We start from the raw sequence: 14165 nt of genomic DNA, 5'->3' as shown, positions 1-14165 counted from the left end.
CAAGCCTGACCTTTGTGCAATGTTGGTGGGAGTGTAAAATGGTGTGACTACTATGAGAATCAGGATGGCAGATCCTCCAAAAATGAAGAACCATACTATCTTGCAATTCCACTTCCGGTGTACCCCAGAGAAATAAAAGCAGGGACTCACAGAGATATTGGCACACTGTATTCACAGTGGCATTATTCACAATAGCCTATAGTTGGAAGCAACCCAAGCGTCCACTGAGTAAACAAAATGTGACATGTGCATATAATGGAATACTATTGAACCTTAAAAAGGAAGGGAATTCTGACTCAGATGAACTTTGAGGACATAATGCTAAATATCCTCAAAGGTGAAATAAGGCAGTCACCAAAAGACAAATATGATTTCACTTATTTGAGGTATCCAGAGAGTCGTTATGGTTTGGATCAGGGGTGTGCCCCCTGAAATAACATAATTTGAAATCATGATCCCTAATTCAACAAAGTTCAGACATGGATTCATCCTTTGATAGCTGAATGGACTATTGGGTGGTAACCGTAGGCAGGTGAGGTACCACTGGAGGATGTGGGTCATGGGGGACGGTAGCCTTGGAAACTGTGTCTGTTCCTGGCCCCTTCTCTTCCTCGTTGTACTTCCTGTTCCTGGCTGCCATGAACTGACAGCTTCCTCCACCACACCCTTCTACCATGGTGTTCTGCCTTTCCCTCGGGCCCAGAATAGAGTTGGCCAACCACAGACTGAACCTCTGAAGTTGTGAGCCCCGAATAAACGTTTCTTCCTCTAAGTTGTTCTTGCCAGGTATTTTAGTCACAGTTTTGATGAGTCAAAATCATCAAGTCAGAAAAACAGAATGGTGGTTGCCAGGGAAAGGTGGGGAGATAGAGTGGTTAATGGGTACAGACTATGGATTTCCTGAGATGAAAATATTCTGGAGATGGAGGCGGTGATGGTTGTACAACAGTGTGACGTGTTGATTGCGTGGCACCGCACACTTAAAAATAATTACAGTGGTCGACTGTACTTACCACTGTAATTGTATGTGTGTGTATTTTACCATGATTAAAAATTAAAAGAATAAATCTCTAGAGTCTGCTTCAGCCTTGCATCACATCCTCAGTGGCATCTGTCTTACAGAATTGGTGTCCCCAACATTCCAGGATGGAGTGGCCAGTCAATTGCCTTGGTGCATAAAGAAGAGTAAACCAGCTGATGTGGATGAGATCTTAGGAGCTCTCTTCTAGATCTTAGAGACAGTCCCATGGCTCTACATAGGAGCTCATTTCAATTGGTAATAAGTCCTGGTGTCAAGTCATTGTCCCTTTTCAATCTTACTTGAAACCTTCTGTTGAAGGTCACTTCTCCTTTGGCCTTAGGAGAACTCAGAGAAAAAGCTTTGGGATTATCTGAAGGTGCAGTCCTCCCTCTGGGACTTGTCAAAAAAGAAGAGTGACTGTCATCTATAGAAGTAGTCCGTAGAACTTAGGCACCATTATTCATTACCTTGCTTATCTAAACAACCTGCTTTCAAGATTTTCTAGTCTAAAATTGCAGACTTGTTCTTACTGTGGGCTTCAGCCTTGGGTCCTCAGCTGTGTTTTTGTCTATATGCCTGAATAGACCTGGAATTGCTTCTTTTTTTTTTATTTGTTCTAATTAGTTATCCATGGTAGTTGAATGTATTTTGACATATTATACATGTATGGAATATAACTTCTCGTTCTTCTGGTTATACACGATGTAGAATTACATTGGTTGTGTATTCATACATGCACATAGGATAGTAATGTCCAGTTCATTCTGCTATCTTTCCTGTTCCCATTCCCCTTCCCTTCCCTTCATCTCTCTTTGTCTAATCCAAAGTACTTCTATTCTCCCCTAATCGTCTCTACACCCCTTATGGTGAATTAGCATCCACATATCAGAGAAAACATTCAGCCTTTGGTTTTTTGGGATTGTCTAAATTCACTTAGCATGATAGTCTCCAGTTCCCTGGAATTGCTTCTTATGGCAGCGAGTAGATTTCCATTTGGGTTGTGTCCTTGTCAGTCTTTTCAGATGATGACAGTGCACAGTGCAGCTTGAATGAGTTGCAGTACATTTGACTGTCCTTTACCTTCAGGGGACAGGTGTTCTTCAGGCACTTGGTTGAGAACAGAAAGGCAAACTAACTGTTACTTGCTAGCATGGAAACAAAGCTTTGGGGGATTATCTGAAGGTGCATTCCTCTCTCTGGGACTTGGCAAAACCACCAGGAGCCATAGACAAGGACCACCTTGTTTAGTCCAGGCTCCCTCTGCGCAGTGGCTTTTATGAATTGCCTTGGCCAACAGGCCTGGCCTGCACTGGGACACCACTTATAAGAGCTTTGTGAGCCCCTGTTATGGTGATTCTAGGGGAGCAGTTAAGGACAGGCTGTCGGCACCACTGTGGACATGAAAAAACAGGGGGGCTTTGCTTCTGCATCCCAGAACCAGGGATGTTTGTACATCTAAAAGGGTTGATTTTTTTTCCCCTTACAGATTCTGCATCACATCATTGATGAATTTCCATTTTTCTTTTGTTGCTGGAAAACTCCAAGTCAAATTTGGAGCCTATTTCCGGAGCAACACTCTCAAACAGAACTTTCTGCCATGTTGGAAATTTTCTGTATCTGCACTATTCAATGTGGTAGCCATTAGACACATGTGGCTGCTGAGCACTTGAAATGTATCTAGTGTGACTAAGGAATGGCATTTTAAATTTAACTTAAAATTTAGATTCCAGTGGCCACATGTGGCTAGTGGCTACCAATGAAGGGCATGACTCTAGAAAGTATATAGGAAATGACATGCATTTTGGATATCACACTGGGTTTTTCTTATTTTCCTATCAACATTTACCCTTTAAGTTCTTCTGTATTCATTTTTATTAATCTTTTTGTGTAGTATATATTTTTATCAGCCATATTAAATCTCTTTTAAAGTCTAATATCCATTAACAAATGCAAATAAAGAGAAGATATTCCCAAGCTATTTTTAAAAATTAGATATTTCTACCTCTCCCTTTTGTACTTTAGAGAGTAGTAACATGTTCATTCAAGGGTAAGAAGGCCTAGGAGTAGGGAAAGAGACCTTATCTTCAGTTTTAGTCTCTGTTCTTTTTCTTTAACTTTGTGCTGGCTGTACAAATATTTGGTTGGTGAAAATTCATTGAGCTGTATGTTTATGACTTGTGCACTTTTCAGTATGTGTCTTACTTATAGTCTTCAATCAAAAGAAAATAAAAACATAGAAAGAGAACGTATTGGCTTCACAGTACAACATTGGTTCAGTTGGATGGGAGGTGGAAAGATTCATTACAGCCTTTGACTCCACATAGCTGTGGTTTAATATCATCGAGCATCCATGCAAATTTGGATATCACGCAAGTGATGAGGCCAAGCCCTCCCCATCTTCCCTCTGGACCAGGCAAGAAGGAAGACCAATGCCAAGAAGGAAGGAGAGGTGAGTTTCAGAAGAACAGTTTTCTCCCTTTCTTATCTGATTCTAGTCAAAGACATCTCCTAATTCTCAGAAGAGGCTGAATGGCTTCCAAAAAAAAAAAAAAATCTCAGATTTTCTCTTTTACAACAATTAAAAGGGGAGGATGAAGTCTCTGGTATATGGAATGTAAGTCAATGCAGCAGAGGGAGAAGGTAAAATACAATCTAGATTTTAACAAGGCAAGGAAAAACTACTCTCACTTGAGATTTTTTTTCAGCATATAATTGAGCAAAATTTTCATGTTAAACATTATAATTGAACATAGACTTAGGGAACATAGAATGCTAAAGAAAATGTGGATCAAAAGTTATTCTACCCCATGACCTAAATATCTTGACTTTGCTGAAGACTGAAATATAAATTTTTTACTTTGAAAAGTAACTTAAGGAGATGGATATGTGTATATCCCATGGTGAAATAGAAGGCTGCTCTCTGTAAACATGCAAATGAACAGCAATCCTATTCTAATGGCTATTATCAAGAATTGTGAAGGGGCCATTTGTCATTTCTGTCCATGTTAATTTGACATACTACCACTCAACATACTACTACTTTGAACAAAGGTCTGCAGTCTTGAGTCCCAAGATACAAATCCTTTTTCTTACTCTCTGAATGACCCCCTAACTTCAAAAGCCTGCACATGTATAGATTTTATAGCTATTTAAATGCATAGATCTTCTTTGAAATATTCTTTCATTGTTTCCTTTAAGTTAAGCCCAGGCCATGCTTTCATACTTTGTTCTTTCATTTATGTTATTAGAAGGATCAAGAGAAAAAAGCCCTCTCATTACTACAAAAAGGAAGAAATCACTTCAGAAATAATCACATTCATTTTGGTCTTTTCGTATAAACATAATCCTTTGCATCTCATTAGCTTTTACTTGGTGCTACTGTATTATATTTTGCATAAAGAATTGGCAGTCTGTGAGTGCAGATGAAAAATTTTCTCACATTTCAAAGGGGATTATAGACCCAATGGTACAAATCAGTTTACTCAATAATAAAGCAACGTTACTTAGTTTCTTCAAGAGGAAATCTGAAAATTATCTGATTCCTATAAAAGGTAAACATCTCAAAGTGACTTTTTTTTTTTTTTTTAAAGGCAGAATCTTGCCAGGTTGCCCAGGATGGCCTTGATCTCCTGGGCTCAAGTGATTCTTCTGCCTCAGCCTCCTGATTAGCTGGGACTATGGTTATATGCCACCATGCTTGGTCAAAGTGACCTTTCTGGCCTGAGCAATGCGCCTTGGCTGCATTTTGGACCAGTCATCTGACATGTGCCAAATTCTCATTTCATCTCATCATATGAGGAGTACAGTTCTGGGGCTTACTGTGAAACCACCTGTGATTCTACTACCTGCACCTGCACCTCTGGAGGCAATGTCCCCCAAGTGGCTATAAGCATTCTCTTTTCAGGTAGAGAAACATGAAGACTGGGATGACAGAGGTTGAGGTTTTTCAGAGAAACAAAGCGCTATGGACCGGAACTGCCTTACCTATTAATTCAAGAAGGGCCTGAGTTGGAAAGAGCTCATGAGGTAAGGCTAGGTATAGGAAATTCTTCAATTTCTAGGCATTATTGAATATAATCAATTATTTCTAGTGAATTTGGGATACCTACTGAAAGGATGAGAGGAGAAGGGCAGCCAGTAATGCCACCAAGGTGTTGGCCATGGAAGAACTGGGTCAGTCTCCTGTCCTTAAAATGTTCACTCAAAATAAGAGACCAAGAATAGCTAAAGCAATCCTTAGCAAGAAAAGTGAAGCAGGAGGCATCACAATACCAGAGATACCACAGAGCTACAGTGGTATCTACAGTGGCATGGTATATGGCACCGATATGATTCAGAAAAATAAGAAATTATATCCCATCTAGGTATGATATATCAAAGTGCATAAATGCATTCTACTGTGGTGTATAACTGATTACAACAAATTAAAAAATGTGTTTGCTCAACCCTTCCCTGGCTGAGTGAATGCAGAAACTCCAAAGGCATCTCTTACACCTTCAATGTTGAGAAGGAAGTCATGTTTTCACAGGACCATGAATTTTAACAACCTAAGCCAGCATTGGAGGGTGGGAGGGGAGAATGTAGGGGAGGTGACAGAGGAAGGGAACAGATGTCTTCTCCAGGCAACAACACATACTTAACAATTGTCCAACACACGAGCTTTCCTGAAGTTCCTTTTTCAGAGTGAAGATTACACAGTACAAACTCCCCAAGTGTGAAGGAATAGAGCCAGGAACCTTTAATAGCAAGTTCCCCAGGTTAGAACCTCTTGTGACATCCCCTGGGGCCAGGGGCAGTTAGTGGGTGCTCAATGTGGGGGGAGGGCAAAGGAGAAGGTGCCTAGGTTTACTGAGCCTGTGCCACTGCAGCAGAATGAAAAGAGCCATGGAGAAGAGGCCCTCATCCTCCTCTTTTGTTTGGATGGAGTATGCAGACATGGTGATATGGTCTGGGGCAGACAAGGCCACTGATTTCTCCTTGTCTCTAACTGCTGGCTCTTTAACAGGGACCAGGGTTTCTGGCAAACTGATTTGCTTCACAGTTTCCCTAGACAGACAGACAGACAGACAGAGCAACCCAGGTACCTGCAGAAGGATCTTGTTGCCGTCGTGATCCTCGGTCTGCCAGCGACCCTCACTGATGGGGCTGCAGGGGTTGGGCAGGAGAGGGACCAGCTCGCCTATGTCCTTGACTCGGAACTCCAGCAGAGAGGAGTCGGTGGGCACCGGGTTCTGGTCACAGGGCAGTCTTTTCAGGGAGAACTGGATGTCTACATCCAGATTGGAGAAGATGGGGAAGATGCAGAAGTCCGCTTTCCTCTGGCTGGGGCTCCGGCGCAGGATCAGCTCATACAACTGGAGGCTGTCAGCGTAGCTGTCGTGGCGACAGTAGATGGTGAAGCGCACGATCTCCTTGCCGTAGTGCACAGGTCGGATGGCCCACAGAGGGGTCCCGGGGGCCAGCGTGAAGAAGTCCTGGCTGCAGGGCAGGTAGGGCAGGAACCTGCCTTGCACGCGCTCCGTGTGGTGGTGGCGCCAGGGTGGCCGCTGCAGCATGCGGTGGAGCTGCAAGATTTGCTCCTCACCGTATTCCTCTTGCAGGAACAGCACCACCGCCAGCGCTGGCTGCGCCCCCTTGGGGGGCTTCCTCCGCCGCCGCCCAGCCCGCCTCTCAGACACCCGGAACAGGGGAAGGTCAGGGTGGATCCATGCCAAGACCTTGTCGATGGCCTCCTGCAGCGGCTGGGATTCCCCGGGGTCTGCGATGATGTGTATGCTAACCAGGAAAGGGTCTTGCGCCTCTTCCACCGAAAGCTCACCTAGGAGCACAGATACAATAATGAACGAATGAATGAGAACGATTACTCCCTTCAGGTGCAAGGTGACAACATGCGCCACCTTGGCAGGAAGAGAAGCTAAATTCTAACTCATCTGAATCTATGATATATGACTTTCTGACCCCAAGTTAACATGCAGAAAACTATGACAGCATCCTAGCTTCCAAAGAGGAAGGGGCTGTTGCTAGGAATGGTGTCCAAGTGGTGAGTCTTAAGGAAACTTTGGGGTCCCCCACGTCATCAGCTTGGGTGAACAGTCAAGGCTCTGCTGATTTGAAAGGGATAAGGAGCCCAAAGAGAAGATGCTGTGTCACCATCATCTGCAGGCCACTTGGTACTGCCTAAAATAATTGTGATGCCTTACCCTGCAAATGGTTATGGTTTGGATAAGGAGAGCCCCAAATACTCCTGTGTTAATGCAGGAATATTCAGAGGTGAAATGATTGGACTGTGAGAGCTGTAACCTAATCTGACCACCCTAGTTTGAATGGACTGGGTGGTAACTATAGGCAGGTGGGGTGTGACTGGGGGTTAGGTGGATCACTGGGGGATGTCCTGGAAGGGTGCAGATTCCCTGTGACCCCTTTCCCCTCCCTATCTCTGCTTTCTGACCCTAACATGAGCCAAGCAGCTTTCCTCTGCTGGGCCCTTCCCCATGATGTGCTGCCTCACCTTGGGCCCTGAGCAATGGAGCCCAAATTGAACTTTTCCTCCTCTATGGCATTTTTTTGTGTGTGTGATGCAAAAGCGAACTAGACATTTCTAGTACCACAGCACCCCTCTGATATGATGAATTTTTTCTGTTTTGCTCAATCACTTATTAGTTATTTAATGCTTCTTCCTATGTGCCTGGCACTGAGCAAGGCACGGGGAATACAGAAGAGGACAATGTGCTTGCCTTTCTGGAGAACACTCTAATCGATGACAGGGGACAAGTGCAGTGTCCTTGCTGTCTGTCAGAGCTCACTGGAGCAGTGGTTAGGGGTGGGGGAACATGAGGGGACTAGTAGTGCCCAGGTCAGGCTGTCTTTGGGGACTCTTGTTGGGCCATGTCCCCCTAGTGGCCTGTACATTCTGAATGGGTCAGCTACCTCCTTCGGTCCTCTGTCAGAACACCTACAAGCATCCAATGCAAGTGTGAAGATGACTGTGCAACTTGGTGACACATTCCCATGGGGTGTCCTATGTGCTGGCCATAGTGGCACATTCCTAACTCGGATAATTACACCTGGAAAAGGCTTGCTCTTTCAAAAGATGCTCTTATTTGCCTATTTTTATAAATTTTACACAAATTCATATAATTATTTTTGATCAAATCTAAAAGCAATGAAGATCTCTTTAGGCCAATTGTTGATTATCTGTTATCTAGACCTGTCTTTACCCATGAACCTCACAAAGTCTACTAGGGATGTTAGGCAGAGAGTGACCAGTGGTCAGTAATGTCTGCTAAGTGTGATGTGCTAGTATGAACTGTAAATCTCAATCCATTTACAGGATCAAAGTTGTTTTTTTTTTTTTTAATGTGTGTGTGTGTGTATGTGTGTGTGGTAGGTAAACAAGATATTCTGAGTGGGACCGAGTCCATTTCACCCATGTGCACCTGCAATAACAGGGCTTTGATTTTGTTGGATCAAATATGCCTGAATTTTCATCCCGTTAAATATCTCACTTGAACACAGTTCATTTTATTGTTGCCTTCACTCTCATTCACACAGTCATACGTTTCTTGAGCAATCGATATGTACAAGGCCCTAGGGACACAAGGACGCTGGCACCACTGAGGACCAGCTGGGAGTGTGTTTATGTAGACTCTGGCACAAACATACTACCTTAGAATTGTGCAGTGCATAACCTGCACAACCCCAGGCAGCAGCACTTGAAAAGAACCATAAACTGCAGGTGAGAACTTCAGAAGTTCATTTAGGTGGGAAACAGACATAAAAAATGGAAATTCACTCTGAAACATGCCTATAAGGAATGCAGTAGAATAACATCTTGGAGTAGGAGTCAGATCCTGAAATCAGATAAGGATTACCTAAAGACAATACTACCACTGAAAATCCCCTGAATTTTCAATAAAGTTTTGGGTGGTACTGATCTACAACACGACAACACAGCCAGATGTGCTGACGTTTCTTTGGTTGAACACCAGATGAAGTACCCAGCTTGCTGCAGGGCTGCATATAATAGACTAAACTCGCCCACTCAGCAAACCAAGCCCTCATCCCTCTATAAGAGGCTTTTGGGAGCTGAGAGGCTTCTGGAACCTAAAGATGACTAAAGTGGTCCCAGTTTTCCATAATCACAGACCAAAATGGCAGGGGAATTAATTAAACTGTCCCCCTTTCTCCCTCCCTCTCTCTGGGGAAGAATTAAGTATGATTATCTGAGAGAGGAAAGAGCAACTCTTTCTCTCCAGGTCTCCTGAGAAGGCTTCCTAGAGGAGGCACCATGTGAACTGGATCTTGAAGGGTAAACGGCATCTCACTTATAATAACCTCAAATGTGGGAGAGATTCCTGTGGGAAGAGGGAGACCGGGTATGAAGGTACAAAACTGTACAAAAAAACAAGCACATTTGGAAGGGGGTGGCGAGTCGTTCTGAAACATGGCAACAGATGCCACTGGAAAACTGAGTTGGAGCCAAGTTGTACGGGGCGTCAGCTCAGTTGGGTGGGTGGGTGACGGAAGGTTTCAACACAAGGGTGTCAGGATCAAGTCAGGGAGGAGGTTAACTCTAGATGAAATAGGGAGCTAAGGGGTCAGCAAAGAGTCCACACAAGGGATAACAAACACCTGGCCACAGGCTGCATAACTGGCCTGAGCTTTGTGACCTACCTGTATGCCCACTCTTAGCCATGTGACTTTAAATAATGTGACATGTACTTCCCACTCTTTGACCTGGGATTAGATGACTTGCTGAGGTTTGGCAGAGAAAGCGAGTTGTGACGTGCTTTGGCTGACCTCCTGTGCTTCTGCTGTTTCTACAAGAACATGCTCGGGTTGGCCTTCTGGTGCCAGGAGGAAGATGAGACACACATGGAGCTGTCACCCTAGCTGAGCCCAGTCTTGATCCCATGACTCTCAGACGCCGGAGACACGCTAAGAGCCATCTGGCTCATTCTGGCCTAGATTCTCTGACTCTAGGTGCAGGAGGCAAAGCAAATGACTTGTTCCAAGCTGTGAACCTGAGTGGGAGTGGATGTTGCACAGCATATTTATGGATGCTGACAGAATCAGAGGCTAAATAGAAGAGGCACGGAGTCATGGACTATTTAGGAGGCACGTGGTGACAGGTCCAGGAGCCCCCAGGTACGGGGAGGGATATGCAGGAGAAGGAGGAGAGGAGTGTCCTATAGTGTTTCTGGCTGAGTAAGTGATCTGATGTGATGTTTAACTGATAGAGCAAACAGAGGCAGAAGCACAGGAATGAAGAGTCCCATTTTGGCCACTGGGCTTGAGATGTGTGGGTCACTTCCAGGAGGGATGTCCTTTTGGCAATCAGACCTTTGCCTTGCTGAGGTGGTGGGTTGAATTTAAGGAAGGATCTGTTACCTTTAGACCATATCCTTGTTTTTATACAGTTATCTGGGAACTGTGTGCCCCCATATTAACGTGAATCATGAAAATTCATGGCAATGACTTGGAGAACGATCAGAACTCAGGGATTATCTGGCTCTTGCTTGCTCTTTCTGCCGGCCTGGCTTCTTTCCATTTCGTTGGACATTAACACCACCATCAGCAGAAGTGCAGTGGAAGCAAAGGAATGACCAGGCAAACCAATGAAATTTCCCCCAGTCAGTCACTCCATTAAAGGGAGAAGGTGTCACCATCAGTGACGTGTAGATCTCCCTCTTCCATGATGCCCTGAACTCCCAGTACTGGAGACCCATCTTTGGTAAACTTCAATGAATGTACATGGAAAAGGACAGAAAGGCTTTGAGCAATCTGAAGGTGAAGAAATTTGCCTGAGCAAATTACAGATGAGTTCCATGAAGGGAAAAACAAAACAAAACAAAACAAAAGGTACATGGAGTGAAGGAAAACAAGTTGTGGGAGCATCAGGTGGTCCCTGTAAGATCCTGACCCAGCCACGGGGTGTGCATGCAGCCAGGGACCCAGGTGACCCGATTGCTAACATGCATCCTTTCCTGGTGTTCTACACACATGAGCTTTTTAATCCTTGCAAAAACCCTGGAAGGGGGTGTTATTACTGTCCCCATTTTAAAGAGCAGGAAATAGAAGCACAAAGAAGTGAAGTCACTTGCCAAGGACACACAGAAGTAAGAAGTAGCTGGACACTCTCTGCAGCATCGAGATCCGTGGGTACCAGGGCGCCCTTCTCTCTGCTGAATCCATTTCTCAACAGAATGACCAGCTGCCACTCTCACCCAGTCTGGCCACGCTGCTACCCCCTTGCCCTTGCCCCTCTTCGTGACTCTCCCACCTCCTTCTATTGGCTGCTTTCCTGGCCACCAGCCAATAGCTTCATGTCTTGGACGCTCATTTACATCTCTTTCTTCTGTTCCTTGGTCTCTGGGGCCAGAAGCTGCCTCCCTGCTGGCTCAGGCCCAGGTCTTTTTATCTCAGCGCTGCCCTGTGGGCAGCTCAAACAGGCCCACAGCACAGTGGGCGCCCTGGTGAAAGAAAAGCAGAACACTGACCCTGAGAAAGCCTGCCGCCAGGGGAGGGAGAGGCCTGGGGCGTGGAGAGGCCTTGGGGGAGGTGGCATCTGAGTCTCCCAAACAGAGTTGTCAGGGCGCTCAGCCTTGTGCCACCTCTAGCAGCCACACAAAGGTTTCCCGGAGAGCAGTAACAAAGGCCATGGTGAGGCCTGCCTGGGTGAGTGAGTGCTTACAGCTCTGCAAAAGGGCAGGATGCCCGGCCTCGCACGGGGGCCGGGCTGCGAGGCATTCCATCAGGCCCCAGCGTGCCCAGCAGCGCTGGCTGCAGCCAAGAGCAAGCAGGCAAGGAGAAGCAAGAGCCGGTCCCCTCTGCACTGCATGAATCAGGGAGATGGAAGGGGCCAAAATCCTGCCCCAGGAGAGCGAAGGAGAATGGGTAGTGCATTCATATGCTCAGGCCACTGCATGTGACCCTGAAACACAGACTCAAAGAACCATGGGAAGCAGCCCCAAACTGTCGTCGGGTGCTAGGGTTACACACGCCCCAGGGAAACCTGCCTGTGTGGAGCTGAATGGGAAACCAAGTATTTGAGGGGAAGGAGAGAAAATGTGAATAATTAATTGTCATGAAAAGCCTCCAGGCCTCCCTAGAGAAGCTGAGGCAACACATCCAGGGGATGCGCTCTGCCTTTATCGTATCTATTACCTGTCTTCTCCAAAGACCTCAGAGAGCACCTGTTCAGTCTGGGAAAAAGCAGACAGGGACTGGCAGCAGGCAGGCCCTGCCCACGGCTGGCTAGAGCACGGGAGCCAGTCACAGGGTATCAACCAGGCTTTCAAATGAGTGTGCGTTTTCCAGAAGTGAGGAGGAAGCCTCTTGTGTGATTGACACGTAGTGTTTCCTTTGCTAATGTAAAACCGAAATAATTTGAAGGAAAGCAGCGCCAGGTCATGCCTTCTATGAGGCAGAAAGTGCACAGACAGCCTGGGTATTTGTCACGTTTTTCTCCTTTGCTGTACATATCCTCTTGGCCACCTAAATTTACCAGCAGGGGAAAAAAAAGTATAGACAATATCAAACATTTATTAAATGCTTACTATCTGCCAGGCACTGTCTTAAATGCTTCATATACATTATCTCACTTAATCTTTGAAACAATGCTAGGACAGAGGCATTGTCTCTCTATTTTGTAGCTGAAATGTAAACTAACTTGCTCAAGGCCATTTGGCTAGAGATGGGGCTGCTCTAACCCCAGATCTGTCTGAACTCTAAATGTCTCCCTGACCCCTGCGTCATGCTCTGTCACCTCCCAAGCCCACCATCCTTAAAATTAACCTGTTGGTATTTTTTTTTTTCTCCAAACCTTAGCTTGCTTTGCTGAGGTTCTGCCCCTATGGTTCTGCTCCTTCAGCCAATTTGGGTGGGTGATCCTGCAGTGAAGAGAAGGACCGTGTTGCTTAGGTGGAAATCCTATGCTCCAGTGTTATGGAGGAGGGGGCAGGGGACCAAGGCCCTTCTGGATGGCAGACTGCCACTTGGTAACCTCTGTGCTGCCTGCACCAGGGCCCCACACCGCCACCCTCTGCAGCCTGGGACCTCCCAGAAGCCTCGCCTGCACTGTCCCCCACCATCTGGTGCCTCCCAGACTGGACCACCTGCTAGAACTGGCAAACCGGTTTGTTCCTAAAGCACCTGCTGCCTGAGAGCAGGCATGCCCACTTGAAGGTCAAGGTCTCTCATTCTGATGGGATTACCTGTACTTGAATCAGGATATGACAAGTTCAACTACCTTTCTAGAATTTTTAAGCAACTATTGATATTGCTGTCATCTTAACCCAGACTGTCACTGACACTTTGCAAATCAGTTGCAATAATTTATTTAATCAAGGAATGTTTATTGAGCACATATCATGCTCTAGGCACTATGGGATGCAATGGAAAATAAAAAAAAAGTCTCTGCCTTCATAGAGCTTATAATCTAGTGGGGGAGACAGACAATAAACAAACAAATATATAAGATGAAACTAGGTGGCTATAGACACTTTACTAAGCAAATGCATGTTCAATGTGATTATAAGGAGATGTTTTTTAAAGCAGCAGCCATAACCATTTATCCGTTACTGAATAGATCACCGCACATCTTTCTAGTGCCCAAAATACTGCTTAACACCTCAGTGCTGCATGAGCCCCAGAAGGCTGCCAGACTGCACAAAGGCACGTCTGGTTTCTATGGGCCGCCTGGTTTAGGGAAGCCGGCCCTAGATCCTGGATTGAGGCCGGTAACCTCACACTCATAAGGGTGAATAAACTCTCTATTTGCATTTCTAAAGCACCACTCTGTGTCAATGAATAGCTCCCCAGCCTTGGATACTGGCCTGCCAACCAACCCACAAGCCCTGGTGGCAGAAAACCCAAGGGAGGTGATGGTGGTAGTGGTGGAGTGTCAGACACACAACCAAGATATGTCCAGGGTGCAGGCTGGCCCTGTGAATCAAGATCATGTCAGAAGACATGAAAAAAAGGCTCCAGAGGGCCACCCCACCCTGGCCTTCCATGAAGCCAGAATTCCAGAAATAAATAAATTTGGAAGGGGCTTCCAAATTCCTTCAGGGAGAGTCTATTCATCTGGAATGCAATGAGTACCCTGACTTCATTGCTTTTTTCATTTCTTTTTTAAAAGCCA

General features: G+C 45.5%; 1 protein-coding gene across 1 annotated transcript in view; it reads right to left on the bottom strand.

The window, feature by feature from the left end:
* Fam124a (family with sequence similarity 124 member A) overlaps nucleotides 1-14165 on the bottom strand; it is a 54386-nt gene that overhangs the window by 18294 nt on the left and 21927 nt on the right. Inside the window, exon 3 of the mRNA XM_027928723.2 lies at nucleotides 6106-6839. Coding sequence (XP_027784524.1) covers nucleotides 6106-6839 — 734 coding nt within the window. The remainder of the gene's footprint in view (nucleotides 1-6105; nucleotides 6840-14165) is intronic.

Source organism: Marmota flaviventris, chromosome 4 (genome assembly GCF_047511675.1).
Source record: "Marmota flaviventris isolate mMarFla1 chromosome 4, mMarFla1.hap1, whole genome shotgun sequence".
Taxonomy (NCBI): Eukaryota; Metazoa; Chordata; class Mammalia; order Rodentia; family Sciuridae; genus Marmota; species Marmota flaviventris.
This window is presented reverse-complemented; position numbering and strand designations above follow the sequence as displayed.